The 21640-nt window shown below is 44.9% G+C and overlaps 1 protein-coding gene across 19 annotated transcripts in view; it reads left to right on the forward strand.

Annotated features, from left to right (window-relative positions):
• Positions 1–21640, forward strand: part of ADGRL3 (adhesion G protein-coupled receptor L3) — an 815007-nt gene that overhangs the window by 686929 nt on the left and 106438 nt on the right. For all 19 annotated transcript variants that reach the window (XM_084625891.1, XM_084625888.1, XM_084625889.1 and 16 more), the window contains 3 exons: positions 3095–3304; positions 8094–8314; positions 20750–20816. In XM_084625891.1, coding sequence (XP_084482017.1) covers positions 3095–3304; positions 8094–8314; positions 20750–20816 — 498 coding nt within the window. The remainder of the gene's footprint in view (positions 1–3094; positions 3305–8093; positions 8315–20749; positions 20817–21640) is intronic.

A 21640-nucleotide genomic window follows, 5' to 3' on the forward strand; every position in this document is an offset into this window, starting at 1 on the left:
CAGTCTCCATGGCCCATGCAGTTTTTGGCCTCTCTGCTGAGTCTGACTGTCAGTGAAAAGTGTGATGCTGAGTTTGTGCTGTGGGAGCTGGAATTAACACCCACAAACTCATCCCACATAGGGGCCATCAGGCCTCTGTTGGGCAAGAGCTTGTAGTGGCCTACAGGTGAAAGGCTCTGTAGCAATGCACTGAGGCATCCAGGCCCCCAGGAAGTGCCAGTGTCATGCCTTTGAGAATGAGGCTTGTTGCCTGGAAAGATGCATTTATCAAATCAAGTTCTGACCTTTCCTGGAGCCTGCACAGACAGAACCTTCCACTCCCTGGCACAAGGGCAAAATCTCCCACCTCCTGCTCTCAGTCTTCTACCATCAACTGCCCCACCCAGTTCCATTCACCAAAATGACAGCATTAAACGCACAACAATCATACAGATATTAACACAACATCCCAACTCACTTCTACATTCCATGTTTGGCAATATACATTCATTCCAACAGTTACCGTTATCCCAGGGTTCTCATCCTAACTTAAGAGGGTGTCATATTTATGGTGCTATACAGTGGCACAGAAATACCGACTCCAGTCAGTAGGAGCAGTGAAACTAGATCCCTTGGTCTCCTGGCTCCCAACCCAGGGCATGCAACCCTAGGTGTTTGCTGGGTGGGATGGTGGCTCTGCCCTGTCACCTACAGCAGATCTGACTGTGGTAGCACTTGGGCACTGGAAGGTGAGAGTGATGGTCAATAGAAAGCAAGCTGGACCAATGTGGTCTCCGGGGGCTGTGGTGCCCAACCTCCTGTTGGCTTGCACAGAGCGGGGGGCTGGCAGGCACAAGGGGCCATGCCTCTGTTCGAGGGCTGTGCACTGGAGATCATCAGCACAGCTCCTTGCTAATCCTCCCAGAGGTGCTAGCTGCCTGAGAGAAGAATTGTCTCTTTCTCCTGCTCCAAACTACCCAGCCCTTTCTCAGCTCAGCCCCTGTGTGGTCCAGAACCAGTGAACGATAAGAGATCTCTTCTTTCCCACCCTATCATCTCAGCAGGGGTGTCTCTTCCCCCCACCCCCTATCTCAGCATCATACATGGCCCTGGTGGCAGAATCCCTCTGACCTCTCCTCTTCTCCTCTCCTGAATGGTCCTGGGGAGCTGTCGGACCTTTTTTCACCTCCTCCTCCCTATAGGGCAGCAGTGGGGAGTGTGCCCGAGGATCTGATTGGACAGCCTTTCATGCTCACTTTGCAGTCCGAGGTGTAAATAACTCTGCAGGCAGCTGAGCAGTGGAGAAGTGAGATCTGTGGCTTTCATTTATTCCACACAGGCTTGGTGTGTGCATGGAGCCAAGTGTGTAAAAGGAACAGGCTGGGTTCTTGCTCATTCCCCCTGAAGCTGGGGTGCTCTGCTATCAGATGAAGGAGAGCTCCGGAAAGCTCCCCACGTACAAGGCTGACTTTTTGTCTGGAGTGTTACTGCGTTTGTGCTCATAGCCTTGGGCGATCGATCCACGCTTTCCGAAGTTCACCTGATTGTCTCTCCCCTTTATCTGCCTGTGCCAGCTGTGTTGTTCCTGTGTCTGTGTCTCGCAGGTCGCTGAAGCTGTGCCTCGCACTGCCTTCTAATCAGGTGAGCTGGCCTGCTTTACAGCGGGGCTGTTAGGGGAGATGCTATCCACCGCTTCCAAGCAGCTTCGTGCAAAGCAGAGCAAATGCAAGGATCGGGATTTATATTAACGTTTTTGCACCAAGTTAAGAGGAAAGTTAATGAGTATGGAATTACCCAGAGATAAAACAATGCACCTCCGTCAGGAAAAGAATATGCCCTTTCTTCCTTTCCACCTTCTGTGTGCAGTGGGGATGGAATAGACATTTTTGTTGCTGTTGCGATAGGCATATGTTAAATCTGTGCCCTTGTGGTACATCTGCAATCATAGAGTCTCTTAAACCTTCCAGATTCCCAAGAAAAATGGCAGGAGTGCTGTGGGAATAAAACCTCCTGTAATTTCTGTCTAGTCTCTTTATAAACAGCCTCTAGGGGGAAGAAAAAACTCACTCACCATCTTTCATTCTCATTTGATACCTATCAATCGTGCCGATAAAGCCAAAGTGCTGAAAGGATTTGAGTTGTTTTTGATGGGTGCTGACATAGCAGGAGTCTATATCAATAAGTACCTGACACTGATGTAGCTTTGTCATTGGCACGGAGGTAACAAAAAGGGTAAATGAATCAGCATTCCCCTCCATCTGTCATAGACTTTTCCCCATAGCAAAACACCCTGTTTTTCTCTTCCAAGATGAGAGCGCCAAGCGTCCATGCCCTGGTTTGGGAAGCAAATGCACGGACAAACACAGGAATAGGTCCAGTGGCATTTTATTGGTGGACCTCAGCATCCTGCTTTCCACCGTGAGAGCTCATGGCCTACCCCCTAGACCAGTGTTTGCTGCTGCTGTTCTTCGGGCATATGGTAGCCTGAAAGGGAAACATCCCTGCAGTAGTGACCATGTGGACATTACTTCTGGGTAAGCAGAAACTAGACCACATCACAAGGGGGAACACACAATTTCTGAGCCACATTAAAATCCTGGTTAAATGTGGATTTAAAAACAATGTGATCAATAAAAGGTCTCTGTTTATCCAGGATATTGTTCCAATATTCATTTTGGATTCCCAGCTCCCGGGTTTGATAAATCAATATTTTTTGCCTTCCCTTGTGAAAAAAAGAAAGGAAAATAATCCCTGTTTTTGCCACATGCTGGGCATTGAGACATACATTATCTTAATGGTCCCTGGGACCCAATCTTGGGATTTGAGTTTGTTCAGGTACCTTCCCCACTGCCTTACTGCTGTATTCACAAACAAACCCAAGCAAGGAGAGAGGGAGAGAACAGAGCGTGGCTTTCAGGTTGTGGCCACATTAATGCAGAACTCCATTCTGGGTAGTTTTACTCCTAATACCCTTCATTAGCTATTGGTCCCTTGTGCCAGTTCTTGGGAAGTGGATACAGGAGTCTATCAAAGGTTCTTAAACAACCTGGCTTTTTTCAGTATTGATTAGCTGACGTGCGGCGTGTGACTGATTATTTTTCTGTTGTGTCTCCAGCACAGCGACATGGTCCACGACCTGCTCCTGGATGTTATCACGTGGGTCGGCATTCTGCTGTCACTCGTCTGCCTCCTGATCTGCATCTTCACCTTTTGCTTTTTCCGCGGACTCCAGAGTGACAGGAACACAATTCACAAGAACTTGTGCATCAGCCTCTTTGTGGCCGAGCTCCTCTTCCTCATCGGGATCAATCGAACGGATCAGCCAGTAAGATACTTGGCATAGAAATATGGAAGCATCTCCTCCCACCTTCCAGTGGAGGTAGCTGGGCGTGATCCTGGATTGAGATGAATGTGGATACACCCTACACTCATGCTCATCTCATTGCAGGATTGGGGCCCTACTTGGTAACCAAGGGTGAAATCCTAGTCCATTATGCCCAGTGGCCAAATCCCCGTTGACATCAGTGGGGCCAGGATGTCACCCTGGATGTCCGTTTAAAACGTATATACCAAAGGTGTGTGTTGTTTCATGTTTCCCCGGCAACAGCACAGTAATTCGCAAGAAGATGCTTTCTATTATAAGCCCTCCTTTCTGATCCAAAGCTGATTGAAGTCAATAGGAAACTTTCCAGTTACTCCTATAGGCTTCCAATCAAGCCCATATGATTTCCTGAACAAATTATCCTTGGGGGCTGAAATTCCTACTGTTTCTTCTTCACTTCAGTGTTTCTGAGTAGTGAGTTAAACTCCATCTGGCTGTTTTTGAGAAAACCTCAACTTAAGCAAAAAAAATCCAAAGGGAAAAAAGGCCTTTTTCACAAGACTATTTCAGGTGCTCTGTTTGTGCTCACATACATCAAAATGGCTCTTTTTAGAGAAAAAGCCTTCAAACTTGGCAAAGACTAAGGATTAGCACCTTTGACGTCTGTGAAGCAATTTGGTTTACAAATCACAGGGTTCTAAACTTTGAAATGAACAAATTCTGCACGTTCGATCTGCCGTATTCTACTGACTCTATAAATGTCTGTGACACACTAGATAGCAGGGGAAACGTACACCGTATACAAGCAGTCACCTGTGTGCAGTTCTGCAGACAGACAGAAATATTAGTGCTGTGATTACACATTCACTATTTGACATTTTCATCCCCACAGTCCCACTCGGGATGGCACCTTCATCGGAATGGCTGAGCCTATGTGGCCATAGTAATCCAACAGCTGTCCCTGGGGCTCAATGCTGCTGATTGCTGGGCTCCCAGTGATGTGTGCATTGCCCTCAGCTGCCAATGAAGTCAGTGGGTGTGGAGGGTGCTCAGCACCTTGCATAGTGATTGAGTTCAAAGAGCAATTACTGGAACCTCAGCTCCCTTTCTGAATGTGCCATTGTTCAGAGAAATGCACGGAGGGACAGATCCTGTCCTCCCTCCATAGGCAGCTGCGGCCTGATATGTAGCAGAAATGATGCATTCCTGCTGAAGCCAAACCCAGGAAAAGCCATCCAGGGGGTGCTCTAGCTCTGTGGAGCTCTGCATTGCAGTGGCTCTGTGCCGTGGGTTGCAGGCAGGAAGGGCAGGGGGGTGGGGCTGTGGGTTGGTGGCAGGAAGGGGTCAGGGCCGTGTGTTGGTGGCAGGAAGGGCAGGGGGGTGGGGCTGTGGGTTGGTGGCAGGAAGGGGTCAGGGCCGTGGGTTGGCAGCAGAAAGGGCAGGGGGGTTGAGCTGTGGGTTGGTGGCAGGAAGGGATCAGGGCCGTGTGTTGGTGGCAGGAAGGGCAGAGGGGCGGGGCTGTGGGTTGGTGGCAGGAAGGGGTCAGGGCCGTGGGTTGGCAGCAGAAAGGGCAGGGGGGTTGAGCTGTGGGTTGGTGGCAGGAAGGGGTCAGGGCCGTGGGTTGGTGGCAGGAAGGGCAGAGGGGTGGGGCTGTGGGTTGGTGGCAGGAAGGGGTCAGGGCCGTGGGTTGCCGGCAGGAAGGGCAGGGGGCGGGGCTGTGGGTTCCCAACAGCCCATGAAGTTTTAGTCCAGTCCGCGCAAGGCCCAGGGAAGTGACCTTTGTGCTGGGTACTCCACGGAGGTTGGACTTGGGATTCACACCCACACACCGTGGGCAGGCAGCAAAGCTGGAGCATGGTATAACTGTGGCCATTAGGGACTGTATCAATAGTTGCTGCCCTTACGCATCTGCTAAGTGGAGAATCTGAATCACTTACCAAACCATCACCTAGCACTTACACAGCACTTTTCATCTGCAGATCTAAGAGCACTTTACAGATGAGGGTCAGTATCATTCTCCCCATTTTACACATGAGGAAACTGAGGCCAAGGAAAGGGTCTTGCCCAAGGTCACCCAGCAGGCCAGTGGCAGAGCAGTTAATAGAACCTAGCTTTCCTGAGTCCTAGTCCTGTGCTGTATCCACTAGGCTATGCTGCTTCTGCAGCCATTCACTTTAAGCCACTGCAACATCAAAAGAAAACTTTTCTAGAGTCTCTTAAACTGTCCAAGCAGCACGTTTACTTGTGTATTTTTTGACATTTTACTGCAGAGGGGAAAACTGGCATGGGCTGGCCTAACCCTGATTTAGGAGAGCCCTAATGGACAGGAAACATTGTGAGTTTTGGCTCCCAGAAATTCATCCTGACAGGTTCTGTCCGGTTTTGGGGGGAGGGAGAAAGGAAAGGGAAGGCTGGGACGTCTTGTGCTCCCCTGGTGGAAGAGGTGGGACACTCAGCCCCAAAACCAGTGAATGTCCTGAGATATGCTCCAATCTGGGGAAACCTGTGGAGGCCAGAGCCATCTGTACAACAGCCTAATGCATAACCACTTCTTCCTGTCCCCTCCTGCCTGGAGCTGGGGCAGGGACAAGGAGCCATGCCCTGCTTGCCAGCACCAATGCCAAACAGTCCCTGGCGGCTGTTTCCTCCTTCCTTTGATGCACACGGTGGCTTGGGAGCCCACATAAGGCGATGCTGACTCAGTCAGTACGGTCCACCGTGAGGAATCCCTGGCAGGGTTGAAGGGGCCCATGTCATGGAGAGTAGCCCAACCTCACCCCTCCCACCTGGAACATCCAGCCCACAGAGTGTATCTGGGGCAAGGGGCTTGTCCGTGATAAGGGACAGGATGGGAAAAATACCATGGAGGCAGATCGCCGCACACCAAATCTGCCTCCCTTTGGTCCCTTCCACTCGTGGAGAAGGAGGGGATGGTTAAGCCTGATGGCAGCTGAACCAAAAGCCCTAACGGTTTCAGTCACCTGCCGTGCTTCCCAATGCTCTGCTGCTGGTGTGGCCAGTGGGAGAGGGAGGTTTTCCTTTCACTCCTCCAGAACCATCCATTAGGGTACAAAAGGGGCAGTGCTGACCTTCCTCTCTTGATCAATGGCAAAATGAATTTTGACCTCGATAGGAGCAAGACTGTGCCCTGACTCTAGCCTTTTCCAAGGTGCCTAAGGGAGTTAGGTGTCCAACTCCTATTGACCTTTAACATGGTTTGGGTGCCTTATTCCCTTAGGTTCTTTGGAAAGCTGCAGCACAAGTCATGTGTCAATGCCCTACTTGGATAATCATTTCAGTAATTCCATGTCCATGTAAAAATAGACAAATGGCATGTTCTTTGTGTTTTTAAACTCCATTTAGAAATGATATTCTCATCTGCCAAAGCATCCCCGCCCCTTGGTGAGTGTCTCTAGAAATATGCTTTGTCGGAGTTCCAGTCTTCATTTTCCCCAAACAGCCACTGCATATACTCCATATTCAAAGCCACGCGATCCTTCCCTAACGCAGGGGCACTCCTTCATTCCTGGCTAGTGTATTCTCATTATGACTGACATTTTTTTCACTGGGAACCTGTTGCAGCAGGGAGTTTTCACCTTTTCACAGTTTTTTTCAGTGACATGCCAGTGTGCTCACTCTCTTTGTAGGATCATGGGCTACCTCTAGCACATGGCCAGGTACAATACAACAGACATCCTGGGCTCGAGCCCCGTGGCACTGGGGAGAAGCTGAAGACTGCAGAGATCACTGAGGTTATGTTGTTGTCCATCCCTTTGTCAGTGCAGGCTTGTTCCCAGCATTGTATCTGTTCAGGGCCAGTTTGATCTCAGTGGATGGGTGTGAAATAAAGTCTTGCATTGGAATTCTGTCTTTTCACATTCCCCTTCCCTGCCTTTTTTTTTTTTTAAATTCTCTTATCTCAGCCCCTCACCCAAACTGCTGAGCAATGGAGCCCGCAGCATATGCCCACCCCTGCTGACAGCACCCAAGAGCATTCACATGGCAGGTCAACATATTGAAACTTGCTCACGCAACAATAGTCAACAGAGGCATCAGAAATAGAAACATGGTCTTTATGATTCCTCAACACAAGCCCTTGATGTATTGAGGCACTTCGCCATCAAATCCAAACATGTGCATATATGTGTGTGTGTCTATGTGTAAATAATATATGTGTCTATATATAATAATACATGTATAAGGCATATATTACACAAATCTACATTATATAGAAAATTATACACATGCACATATATATAAATATATACATACGTGTATATAATACATATGTATATACTATAGACATATATAACTTATAAATAATATACAACAAAAATATATAATATATTTTTAAAAAAATATTTAAAGTTATCTGAGTTTTTGTTCTCATATAATGTCTGTTTATTAAACCAAGGTGTTAGAATATTTCTTTGTCTTATTTCTGTTTTATATTGATAGTAAGAAACAGGGAACAATTGCTTCAATGATTTGAATCTGAAGATGTTCCCTACTAAAAATCCAGTTTGATATTGTGGGAGTGTAGGAGCTGGGTACCAGAGTTTCAGCCAATGATATGCTTAGGATAATGTGCATAGAACATAAGTTTCTTTGGGTAAATTACAGCCACGTATATATATTTATACACATACAGAGAGAGAGAGAGTCTAGGATTAATATCGTGTGTAATAACCAAGGATATCAGTGGTTTTGTTACAATAATTATAATAATTTTGTTTGGGAGCAAACCTCTGCCTGTTTTCTTTTTGTTTTGTTTTTTTTTGGACTTTCCCAGATTGCCTGTGCTGTGTTTGCTGCCCTCCTGCACTTCTTTTTCCTGGCGGCATTCACCTGGATGTTCCTGGAGGGGGTGCAGCTATACATCATGCTGGTGGAGGTGTTTGAGAGTGAACACTCGCGAAGGAAGTACTTCTATCTGGTTGGCTACGGAATGCCCGCGCTCATCGTGGCTGTCTCAGCGGCCGTCGACTACAGGAGCTATGGCACAGATAAAGTGTGAGTTGAACTCTGCCACCCTTGGACCTGTGGAAGAGAAGCAATGGGAGTTTGTGGAACTTTTCTGGGGAAGGACCCGACCAGTTCCTGTGGCTCTGATGAGAACCAGGCTGGGAAACCTTCCTAGTGTTTGTCCCTCTGATGTATTCATAGAGAGCAGTCCCATCTCCCCTCAGCCTTCATTTGGTTAGGCTAAACAAGCCAAGCTCCTTAAGTCTCCTGTCATGAGGCAGGTTCTCCGTTCTTCTGCTCATCCTAGTAACCCTTCTCCCACACCTATCTCTGGACCCTGCACAGTCATTGAAGCCCTCTGTTCACCTATATGCTGGGCATAAGTCTGCAGGTGCTATGCAGCCATGACCCATAGCAGAACTGGGCCCCATAACTGTTAAAGGGCTCCTTGTCTCATGGACCACTGCCAACCACACCGCGTCACTCAGCGACATACAGGGCAGCTGTCCCCCTTGGCAGAGATTCACAGGGATATTTTCGTTAAGGAGGGTGTGAGGCGGGTTGGAGCTCCGTTGGAGCTGCACTGCTAATGACTCTATAGCCTTGGGCTGCCTCTGGCCACCCTCCAAAGAGAGGGAGGTTCTGCAGCTCAGAGCGGCCAACCACAGAGTGCAGCCTCCAGCCACTGCTTCCAGTGCTTGGGAGAGTGAGATTCAACAGCAGCTCAGCCAGCTCCTCTGCCCCAAGCCTCTCCTGCTCTCGCCTCCCTTGTGTCTGGAGGGTGGGGAGTTTTCACACAGTCAGGAGGAAGAGAGCAGAATGCCACAGAAGCAGCCTCCCCCCGACCCTTTCTGGGGGCACCGGCTCCCCTCCACATTTAGATGAGAAAAAGAACATGGCGCCCAAATCTCAGACCTGTGTTTTAGGGACAAATGACCAGTTTTTCCACCTCTTTGGAAAATTTAAGTTTAAATGAATGTATCATGCTGGATATATTGATGAAGCCTCATTATCATGGGGTAGCTGTTCCCCGTGAGTGGATCAGGACCACTGCCCCTGTGTCACAGCAGGTGGACCCAACTGAGTCAATTAAAGGGAGCAGGGCTATCCCTGGCCTCTAAAGTCCTGTCAGAGGGCAGGAAGGGGAGGAGTGACTGGGACAGACTGTGCGGAGGGAGCGAAACCACAGGGGAGTGGAGGGTCCCTGGAACAGGGGACCTGGTGCTCAGAGAGGAAGCCTGGTTCTGGTGTTCCAGAAAGATAAGGGAGCTGGCTGGGGCTGGGAAGCTGCAAGAAGTAGGGACACCAGAGATCCCTGGGAAGGGGAGCCATGAAATCCTAGGACACAGGGTGAGCTGAGGGACTGTTTTGTTTGTTTTTATTTGGATGGTAAGCCTGTTTAAAGGAGACTGGGCATGGCAGGCTATCCTTGGAAGCTGGGAAGAAACCCTGTCATGTCACACTCTCTTATTATCTTCGTATCTATTAGGCTATCACCTGGAGGTCTCAGCTGTACCCAGGTCCCATTGTGCTAAGTGCTGTACAAACATATAGTAAGAGACAGTCCCTGCCCCAAAGAGCTTACAGTCTACATAGTCAAGACAGACAAATGGTGGGGGAAGGAAGGATTGTTATCCTCATTTTGCAGATGAGGAATGGAAGCAGAGAGAGACAAAGCGACTTGCTCAAGGGCACCAGTCTCCTGAATCTTGGTCCAGTACCTTAGTCACAAGTCTGTCCCTCTTCTCTAAGAGTGTTTCTCATTTAAATGATGAACCGCTGCATGTCTAAAAACTGTGTTCTGTACAATTACCAGGGCCGTCAAGCAAAATAGGCAGTGACCAGAGAGTGTATGAGACTCTTTGCAAGTTGGGACAGCTACATCATTTATAATTATGAACATTTTAAAGTGTTTTCATCAGTGCTGAAACTGGTATCAAAGCACTTTTTAGATTATCATGCAACACGGTCTAATGGCAAGCAAAAGGAAATTTCAGCCTTTGATTTTCTCTGCAGGCTCCCTTACAATGACTGTAGCAATGCATTTTATTATCATTTCAATTTCTTTTGTGAGGCCTATATTTTCCCATTCTTTTTAGCAACAATACAGGCAGAAAGAGAAGGCAGACAAAACAGCGAGCCAGTGGGGCCCCAGAGCTCTCCAGGGCAGCGGCTCAGGGCACAGCCGCAGTGACAGCTAATTCCGCATTCGTTCCATTTGCAAAATTTCCACCCAAAATAATAGCAGCATAGATGCTTCTAGTTCTTTGCTGGAGTGACTCTGTAATCTAGCGGAGCTGCTTATGTTCTGTTACAATATCAGGAGATGGACTTAGATGGCAGCTGAACATTTGCTTTGTGTGCCATCAGTGGGTGTGAGTTCAGTTTTGAGAAAATATTCTTCTTTGAACATTCAGAAATCTTTTCAAACATATTTGTTCTAACAGAAGGGCTTGTGGAAGTCTTACCGGCTTTTATAGAAGGTTTACATTTTGGGGAACTTTGAGTGGCGCGCACAGTATCAGATAGGGGAGAGTACATTTTCAAGAATTTGTATGTAGATGCCAAGCTCCCTATCAACCTAATCAAAGGAGTTTCACCATAGACCTGCCTTCAGGTCTGAAGAATAGAAGAGACAATAAGTGTCACAAAATGTTTAGAGCACATTGGGGGGGGCAGTTCCCAAAGGGTCGTCATTTGGAGGGAATCGAAAGGAAACGTCAGCAGAACATTGCAAGACCCTCTTCAGTGAGAATTATTTGCCCACCAAAATTTAACTTTCTACCCACTTAGATTATCACAAGGACTTTGTTAATAATGGAAATCATTAATAATAATGTTCCAGAAAGTCATAATTCCTGTCCTCTGGTGCTCTGAGAATGACTGACCCATTTTCCTCCAACTTTAAACAAAATAAAAAGTCACCTCTGTATAGATACTGCAGTTGGAAAATTTCAGAGCTGTGAGCTGCAAAAACCGTGGATTAGAATAGAAACGGTCAGGGTAGAATTTTAAAGCAACATATTCCATGTACGACCTGGGTACAGGCCAGTTATAGCTGTTATTGTTACTACACCACACTTCAGTAACAAACATAAACAGTGAGGGGCTAGGAAACTTGTAACAACTAGGGCCAGATTTTAATCTGTTACGTTGTTAGAAATGTGAAATACTTGTATTGGCTTCAGCAGATTTACTTCAGGTTTACACTGGTGTATACACCTGAGAATTTAGCTTGTAAAATCCAGTAAAACTGTCACTCCAAACTCATGCCACCCATCCAAGATCACAGCTAGATTGTCTTCCATCTCTGCTTGAATCCTGAAAGGTGGAAAAATTGGCTGTTGATTTCCACCTTCAGTTTTAGTACATGCTTATTACCTTGATGATTCTTGAAATATCAGAGCTTAAAAATGTAACATTTTAGTACTGTATGTGGAAAATTTGAGAGCTTTCTCAAGTGTATTAGTTGTTATTTTGATTTTTCCCCCATACATGCACTAATAGTGTCTGGCTTTACAGCTGAGATGATATGAAAAATAGCAACAGTCACACTAAGGAAAACACCCTTTTATGAAGACTGGTTGAAAATTTTCTGTCCAAATTGCTTTTCCTTAGAAAATTAGGTTTTTGACAAAATGAATGCACTATAAGGTGGGTAGAAAGCTGGCTAGATTGTCGGGCTCAACGGGTAGTGATCAATGGCTCCATGTCTAGTTGGCAGCCGGTATCAAGTGGAGTGCCCCAAGGGTCGGTCCTGGGGCCGGTTTTGTTCAATATCTTCATAAATGATCTGGAGGATGGTGTGGATTGCACTCTCAGCAAATTTGCGGATGATACTAAACTGGGAGGAGTGGTAGATACGCTGGAGGGGAGGGATAGGATACAGAAGGACCTAGACAAATTGGAGGATTGGGCCAAAAGAAATCTGATGAGGTTCAATAAGGATAAGTGCAGGGTCCTGCACTTAGGATGGAAGAATCCAATGCACCGCGACAGACTAGGGACCGAATGGCTAGGCAGCAGTTCTGCGGAAAAGGACCTAGGGGTGACAGTGGACGAGAAGCTGGATATGAGTCAGCAGTGTGCCCTTGTTGCCAAGAAGGCCAATGGCATTTTGGGATGTATAAGTAGGGGCATAGCGAGCAGATCGAGCGATGTGATCGTTCCCCTCTATTCGACGTTGGTGAGGCCTCATCTGGAGTACTGTGTCCAGTTTTGGGCCCCACACTTCAAGAAGGATGTGGATAAATTGGAGAGAGTCCAGCAAAGGGCAACAAAAATGATTAGGGGTCTGGAACACATGAGTTATGAGGAGAGGCTGAGGGAGCTGTGATTGTTTAGCCTGCAGAAGAGAAGAATGAGGGGGGATTTGATAGCTGCTTTCAACTACCTGAAAGGGGGTTCCAAAGAGGATGGCTCTAAACTGTTCTCAATGGTAGCAGATGACAGAACGAGGAGTAATGGTCTCAAGTTGCAGTGGGGGAGGTTTAGATTGGATATTAGGAAAAACTTTTTCACTAAGAGGGTGGTGAAACACTGGAATGCGTTACCTAGGGAGGTGGTAGAATCTCCTTCCTTAGAGGTTTTTAAGGTCAGGCTTGACAAAGCCCTGGCTGGGATGATTTAACTGGGAATTGGTCCTGCTTCGAGCAGGGGGTTGGACTAGATGACCTCCTGGGGTCCCTTCCAACTCTGATATTCTATGATTCTATGAATGTTTTCACAAAAACAGATTGCTCAGAAAAAATTCAGTTTTTCATGAACAAACTGGATGCCCCAAACCTGAAATATTTTGATTTGGATCTGCTGCTGCAGTGCCTCATGGGAGTTGTGGTTCAGTTGACTTCTTTCCCCTCCCCCCATTCTCCTTAATGGACTAGGTTCATCATCCTGACAACATCTCCCCCTCATAATGAGATGATATCATAGCGGGTTGTAGGAGATACCGTCTGACAAAGGAGTTCGGACTATAGTGAAGAATGGGAGCATGAGTCACCCAAACGACAACTCCCATAATACACCATGGTGGCATTTCAATATTGAAATATTTCAGTTTGGGACCAAAATATTTTGATGTTCAAATTTTCACTGAAAAATAGAAATTTGTCTACAGGAAAAACATTTTCCAACCACCTCTACCTACAGTAATTTCTCTGTATCATCTGAGGAACATTCAGAAATTTTATTGACCCTCAGCTGGGATGAACTACATAAATTTTCCACCTGTGAGTAATACAGCCATTGTATATTCAAGCCAGAAAAATCTCCTTTCCTTGCTATACCATAATTTTTTCTCGTTATTTAATACACACACACATAAAATATTATGCAGACACTTATAAAGCATAAAGTATTTGTTTATAATCTGTAATTTCAGTGTGGTCAATTTTATCACGTTCTAACAGTGGAAAATAAAAACATACTAGATGTTTTGTATAACTAACATGCTCCATCTGGTTGATGGATGATGATGTATTTTGCTGTATAATGTTATTAGAAGGGTAGAAGTGATTAGAATTTGTGGTAAACTATATGCCAGGCATACATAATTTAATTGTGAGAAGTTGCTTGGTTATTTCTGAGACAATCTGCAGAATATATTTCTTGTATCCCCCTTTTTTGTATATGTTTTAAACAGAGTTTATAGAGTTTCTAACATTATTCATAAAATATCTTTTTCTGTCTAGCATTTGGTCACAATAATTATATGTCTCCGAATGATCAATTTAGATGCCTAATGTAGAATTTGGGGGTTTCTTAGTTTGTTAATCTGTTGCTAGTATAACACACGCCCAGATTATACTGTCAGAAAATGGTCATTTGCTCCTGTGTTATTCCCTTATTCATCATGTGTTGTTTATGGCTTTCCATAGCATCCCATGCTCTGGTATTCATATTGACATCCTGTAGTAGCTGTTCAATAGTGATACTATTTTAAGCTTAATTACATCAGGGGCTGGCATTGACTTTTTAGGAGTAGTTCACACCAGCCAGATTATGAGACGCGGGGCTAATTACTTTGGTTTATGATCTGCAACTAGGCAGCTGCATGTTGATTACCTTAAAAGATTTCCCCATTTGGAGCTGAACGGGCTATCCATGACAGCTAGCTGAGCAGGATTTAGCCTTTTTTTACCCATCGTCCCTAATACATGATATTTAACAGTGCACCTAGATTAACAAAAAAATGTGTGCATCTCTCCCCTGGTTCTGTGTTGTCTCGTATGTAAAGGTGAAATAGATAGAACCCCATTGCAGACAGTGGGTGTGTCTACACTGCAGCAGACAGTGAGCTTCCCAGCATGGGTAGCCAGACTCACCCTACCAGGATTTGAGCTAGTGTGCTAAAAAAAAGCAGTGTGAAAGTTGTGGCTCCGGTGGGGACTCAGGCTAGTCACCCAAGCTCAAGGTGATAGCGTTCCAACGTCCACATGGTTATTTTTAGTGCTCGAGCTAACAGGCTTGTTAGGTCATGAACAGTTCGTGCAGTCTAGGTCTCCTTCTTAGCAGTGTGAGAAAACTGAAGCTCTTACAGATAATTGAAAGCAAATGTCATGAACAACAAACAAATCACCACCTGGGACTGGTCTCTAGTTTAGCTGCAAAATAAGATTGAGTTTGATGATGCTGTATCATTTGTTTTGGCCTCTCTGATGGCCAAATCCTTCCTTCTAGTCCCCAGACCAAGTGTCAAGCTGTGTGCTGGGCGGATCTGCAAAAGGAAGGGGGAATGTTTAAACTGTTTTTTAAAAAACTTTGACAATAATTTTTCCCTATAACGTAGTGTGAGCAAAATACCTGAGGGTATGCAGTGTGGCAGAAAGGTTTGATTGGCTCCCATTTTAGATGATGGCCCCCATCCAGCGAAATATTAATGTGTGTGCTTAACTTTGAGCATGTGAGTTGTCTTGTTGAATTCAATGGAATTACTTACATGCTTAAAGTTAGGAAGATTCTTGAATGTTTTGTTGGATCAGGGCCTTAACTGGCTCTCTTTTGGGACGACCTGCATAACTCACTTAAGTAATGTGACTAGCCAAACCTGATATCAACAAACTGTCCTATCACCATAACCCCTCATGTATTCTATACTGATGCCCATTAAAGAGCTCACGGAAGAGGAATGAGGCATTGGCCATCTTAGTATTTTTTATTCAACATACTTGTGGGTAAACTCATCCTGTGGCGAGCCAAGTCCTTTCTGCATCATGCCAGGGCTTTGTTTGCCTTTTGTTTTGTTTTGGTATGCGATAAAGCTGGGTATCAGTTGACAATGATAAATCTATCATGATGTCACAGCCGCTAACTTCAGTGTCCAGCTTCCTATATTTTATGCATCATATTGTTGAAAAATAACTGCTAACTAAAGGGTATGCCTTTGATAGGGCGGTATGTTTGTTTTATCTTCAGTTTTTACACTGCCCACTCCTTGCTTGTTCAGGCCCTTGGGAGCAATGGACACTGAACACTGAAATGTAGTAAAAAGAGAAAGCATTTTCCACCCTTCAAAGGCATGTATTATACATACATATCCAATTACTGTTACCACACACCGTGATGGAGGCTCTATAGCTCTATGAAGCAAACTCCCAAACTCCCATGAAGAGTACGCTTACTTAGATCTCTTCAAATGTTATGGTCCAATGGCAGCTAATGATTGTTTATTGGTTCCATTTAATGCACACTAGGGATACTTTAGTGTTTGATTTCTCTTCATGCAAAAAACAGAGCAAACCGTTTGTAGCCTTTATTACTTGCAAAAAAGTGTTGGTTGAAGATAGCTAACTTGTCACTGTGCGAGGGAGGAAATTAAAAAGTGAAGAAAAGCAATGCCACACACCACCTTAATAGCACAGCACTGAACGTGTCTGTTCATCTCTTTGGAGAAGAAGGGAATGGTTTTATTGTTTGTAAAATGTATGGTGCATGCAGCATCCGTGGAATGTCAGATCATATGATATGCATGTGCTAAAAGCAGAAGCATCTCGTTTGTTTAATGGCTGTTGGAATGTAAACTTGCAATATTACAAGTCAGCGTTCAGATTGCAGCTGTGTGCTATGGTCAGAAGTAGTTCCGCATCCTGAGATTAGCAACTTTTGGAGCTGAGTTGCCTGATTGCTTCCTTCTTTCAAGGAGTTCATTTATTCAGCTCATTGTGTTTGTGCTTTTGTTTTTAAGGAAAGAAAAGCTCAGTGTGGTACTTGTCTGATTAGCGATTTACATCTCTGTGAATGAATTGGCAGGATGCCCAAGTTTTGATGTTTTGTTCTTAATTTGCATTTTTAATGAGGTCTGACTAAATGGGTTCATAGTTACATCATTATAAATTGACCACAAAAAGACTGACTTTTTACCCCCTTATGGATTAGACATATTACTGCAGAGTTCCATCTGTCATTCAAAAGAGCGGTACTTGGTTTCTTAGAAAGAGACCTTTCCATTAGAACAACTGCAAAATTGCAATGCAACCTTTAAGGTTTGCATGCAAAAAGAACCTTTGCTAATCTTGACAGTCCGTGCTCCAGTCTTGTCTGTGAGGAGTGTAAGCATGTCAGGGTGGGCGCTATCTCCTACTCTGTGTTTGTATATGTCTAGCACAATGGGGCCATGGTTTGGCTAGGTGTTATCAAAATGCAAATAATAAAAAATAATACACTTGGATCTTGGCCATTCCACAGCCACAGAATTTGCCACAGAATCCACCCCATGACCAAGATTTGTGCTCTGGAATCTATGGGCCAGATTTTCTAAAGAGCTCAAAACTGCACACTCCCCATTGAGTGTCTGAGCCACTAATGACTTGGCTGCTCACAAAAGAAGTCACTCACTTTGTTCTTCCGTTGAGTTCAGTTACCCTTTTCCTCCTTTTGCAGTGTTGTGTTTTTCCCTGTAATGTAAGACAGAGTGGGAAAGGTAAACAGGTGTAGCCGTCTAGCAGAGAAGGAGAAATGCATGGTGCATCAACATGCTTTTCTGTATTCTGCAGAATTCAGTTGAAGGCCCTGTTTTCATTTCGTGATGGTAGTGCTGATAACTAGAGCTCAGCGCATACAGCAAAACACCACTCTCAAACATTCCTTCGGGTTCTAATCAGCTGTGGGAATCAGCCATCTTCATGCCCCTCACTGTTCACGATCCATTATTAGTCACAGTCCATTTAAGTCAATGGAGCTGTGCTAATTTACACCAGTGGAGAATCAGGCTCCGGGACTGCATCACAGTTTTACAAGTGAGGCAGATAAGCAGGCAAGACGCATGATTTGCGGGGCTGCCAGTGGATGGGAAGGGCACAATGCTGGCCTTGAGGAACAGTGTATGGGTCAGAGACCTATGATGAGAGAGTCTGTGGCCAAAAACAGCACCAGCAGCTGTGGCCATATGGCTATTAAGCTAAAAAAGGGGAGTTTTGCCACCCTGCTCGCCAAGAGCTAGTAAAAACCCTAAGTACTCAAGGAGGAACAATTTGCTTTGCAGTTGTAAATGTACCATGCTCCCTCAACCTGCTGAGCAGGATTTGCAGACAGTGAGATGTGGTCATTTTGCCTGCTGGCAGATGGTTTCCCTGTTAAATGTATGATACAGTTTGAAATACTTGGAGAATTTTTATTTTAAAATCACAAAAAATGCCCTATCCTTAACTGACAATATTGTTATAAGGTACAGTGATGGGTTTGGCAGATCCCGTGTTCCTGAGTGAATTTAGAGTCTCGGTGTTATTCTACGCTTCCCCAAATAATTACCTGTCAACCAAAAAATTATCAAGTAAAATGACCAAAAGGCCAGATCTTTGGCTGGCTTAACTCCTTCGCCTTCAGTGGGGCCATACATTGTAGCCTGACTGGATGGAACAGTTCAAGATCCAAAACCTCATCAAGGTCTTCATCAGCACCCAGGACTTTTTGTATAGGTTTGCTATTGCTCCCTCTCCCACTGCCCCACCCCAGGGAAACATGCTTTGAAAGGAAGGATGCTCCTGAGGTTAAGATACCAGACAATGATTCATGAGTTCAGTTCCTGCCTCTGCCAACACACCTGCTCTGAGACCTTGTGCAAATCGTTTTGTGTCTTTTTGCCTCAGTTCTCCATCTGTAAAATATGGGTAATAATACTTCCTTTGTCTGTCTAGTCAATTTCTACTGTAAGGTCTTCAGAGCTGGGTCTGACTGTGTGTTTATACAGCACCTAGCACGGTGGGGCCTGATCTCAGTGAGAGCCTCTGGAAGCTGCTGCAATACAAGTAATAAGACATTTTAAAACAGAAAGAGTTGGAAATCACTCATTGTGCTTAGCTACTGCCAGACACATCTAAAGCAGTTTTAGCGTCCACCAAGGCGGCAGAAATCCAGAACTCCTGTCTTGACATTAAGAAACCCTTTTCAGCATGTCTCTCACGTTAGGATGTTGATGCACGGCTTCAGTTCCAATTCAGGAGTTAGATCCTAAGTAGCAGATATTTTTTAATCTCTCCGCACTCCGGTTTCTGTTTTGGCTCCGTGCAAATATCATTATATTGGTGTATAACCAGTTTAGATTTTTATAGCCATTCAGACCCTAAGGCTACGTCTGCACGACACACTGCTGGTGGCAGTATGTAGGGTATGTGTAGCTACATGCCGCAGTGACAAGTGGCCTGCATCCATGTTGCGTCGTGTAGCTACACCTGCCAATGAAAGGCTGTGGCAGGGGGGAAGCCGTGGAAAGAGGCTTCAGCATCTGACTGCTGCCGGAGCCTTTCCCTGCTTCCAGAGTCTTTCCCTGCAGCAGGGAGCTGGTGGAGTCTTTCCCTACTGCCAGACTCTTTCCCTGTGCCAGAGTCTTGTCTAGCAGATGGGAAAGGCTCCACAGAGCAAAGGCAGCAGGACACTCCACTGCCAAGAATAGTGGTGTGGAAAGGGAGGCACTGCTTGGGTGAGTAGAGAGCCATATAAAGTATGTACTCTGGGACATACCCTCCCTCTTCAGGAGTGTCTTTACTCACCTAAGCTGTGCCTCGCAGTCTGCGCTGCTATTTGTACCCCGCATGCTGCTGAAAGAAGCCAGCAGCATAGATGAGCCCTAGGTTGGTAAAGTTGGGAACAAAAGCCTTGTTTCTACAATTTTGCAGTTTGATGGTTTAATTTTTGATTTTGCGAATCCTGAAATTCTTCAGTGTACAAAGAGACGGGTTGTTTTCACCGTAGCATTTCAATTCCAGGCTTTGACCCCTTCTCTGGATCTGCTAGCACAGACCCCTGTGCTCATCGGCTTAATCTGCAGAAGGGAGGTTTAGGCTAGATAAAAGAAAAAACTTTCTAACTATAGAAACTAACAAAGTATAGGAAGAGGTTGCCAAGCGAAGTTGTGGAACAGGATTTTAAGAGCAGGTTAGACAAACACCTGAGAGATATGGTCTAGGTTTACTTTGCCCTGCCTCAGTGCAAGATGATGGACAAAATGACTTCCTGAGGTTCCTTGCAGCCCTACGTTTCTTGGATTCCTTGTGGAGTTCAGCTGAGTTGACTAGGACCCCACCCAGACCCAAGGATCAGAACTGCTGTCTTATGCTATATACTCTCAGGAAAAACTGATATGCACAATTCTAGTCACTTTATTTAATTAGGAAATCCACGTAATTTCAAGGGTAAAAGTATTTTTTTACAATTTAGTAGTTTTTCCCTTATAAACACATCTTTAATGAGTAACATGACAAACACGACAAGACATTATTTTAAACATCATATGTAGCTTCCTCAGAATTTATATTCATCTGTCTTGTGACTAGTCACTTCCATTTTATCTTCCTGTCATCCTGAATGAACTAGGAATGGAAATATAATTTCCCAGGGGCCTTAAAAATTGGGGAAGTATTAAGTGCAGCTGAAATTAAGTGATTAATAATTTAGTTTTAGGTCATGAATCAGCTTTATGTGATACTGAAGATCATTTGCAACCTTAGAAACACTGGGGGCAACAAGGTACTCGGGAGGTTCAGGGCAGTAAAACCTCTAAAGTGAGGCTGCTGAATCTAATTAATCTAATCTTCAGTTCTCCAGTACCAAAATTTATTTCCTTTTTGCACCAAATTTGCTCAGATCTTCTTGACAGAAAAATGTCAGCTCGCTTGACAGTTGACTGGCAGGTTGTGTTGCATTATAATTGGAGAGAAGAGCAGAGATTTAATGGCTGCTCATAGTTCCTCCTGACCCCCCCACTCTTTTTTTAATATACGGTTTTCTATGACAGATGCGAAAGGCCTTAGCAACTAGGCCCTGTGCCTTTTTCCCCCCTGCTTCCTCCAGAAGTAATTATCTTCCTCCATCAATAGCACTGTCAGAAATTGGGCACATAATTCAGCATTTAAATGAACAAGCAATGTAATATTTCCTGTCTTCCCAGTGGAATGTTTTGCAGCTCACATTCTTCTCTGTCACTCGCTCAATCTTGATGTATGTCCTGCGCTCAGTCCTTGAATGCCTTCTATCCCTTGTGTTTCATTACAGATGTTGGCTCAGACTTGACACCTACTTCATTTGGAGCTTTATAGGACCAGCGACCTTGATAATTATGGTAAGAACTCCTAATTAACTACTCCATCTCCCAGGTCAAGAAATAAAACTTTCACTCTGTATCTTGAATTTACATAGATTAATTTGGGAAAAGCATGTTCTTATCTGACCCCACCTAACACAAGCAATTAGACACTCATTATAAGAGAGTGCATTCTGAAATACTTGATCAAAACCTGTTGGGGAAAGGAAAGTATGTTTCAGTACGAGCTTGTGCTGTGGACACTTGCTCAGAATAGTCTCTTGCAAAGCTTGTTTGATGTTATCAGACGTTTAGAAGCACTGGTCTCTATTTTGACACCACTGTATGCTCATCCCTTTGAATTCCAGGATGAAGCAGTACATCGTTTATGCACAAAGGGAAATCTGAAATAGGAGCAAAGTCAAAAATGGAAAAGATTTTTTTCTCTCGCTTTAGAAGTTAAAACAAAATAAGTGTAATTTCACAGTTAACACGCTTTGTCACCATATCAGATAACATAGCAACAAGGTAAAGAACCAAACTTTAGAGACAGCTGGAGTTTGCCCATACTGAAATCACTACAATATGGCTTATATAAATCATGCTTTGTTTTAAATATGAAATAGTTCAGCCAACACAGCAAGGAATGAGCATACTCATTTCAATGCAGATGTTGTAGTTGGTTTTTATTTCAATCCAGAGTGTTTCATTAGCCGTCCAGGTTGAGGCCTGTGCCACTTGCTAAATCTGTAGTGACTATCATATGTCACACACAAAAACAGCCCAGTTGTGTGCAAATCAGGGGATCGTGCCGTTTGAAGGATGTAGTGGCTTGCGTATTTTATATGTTTCTGTACAGAACC

This window comes from Lepidochelys olivacea, assembly GCF_965140295.1.
Source record: "Lepidochelys olivacea isolate rLepOli2 genome assembly, chromosome: 4".
Taxonomy (NCBI): Eukaryota; Metazoa; Chordata; order Testudines; family Cheloniidae; genus Lepidochelys; species Lepidochelys olivacea.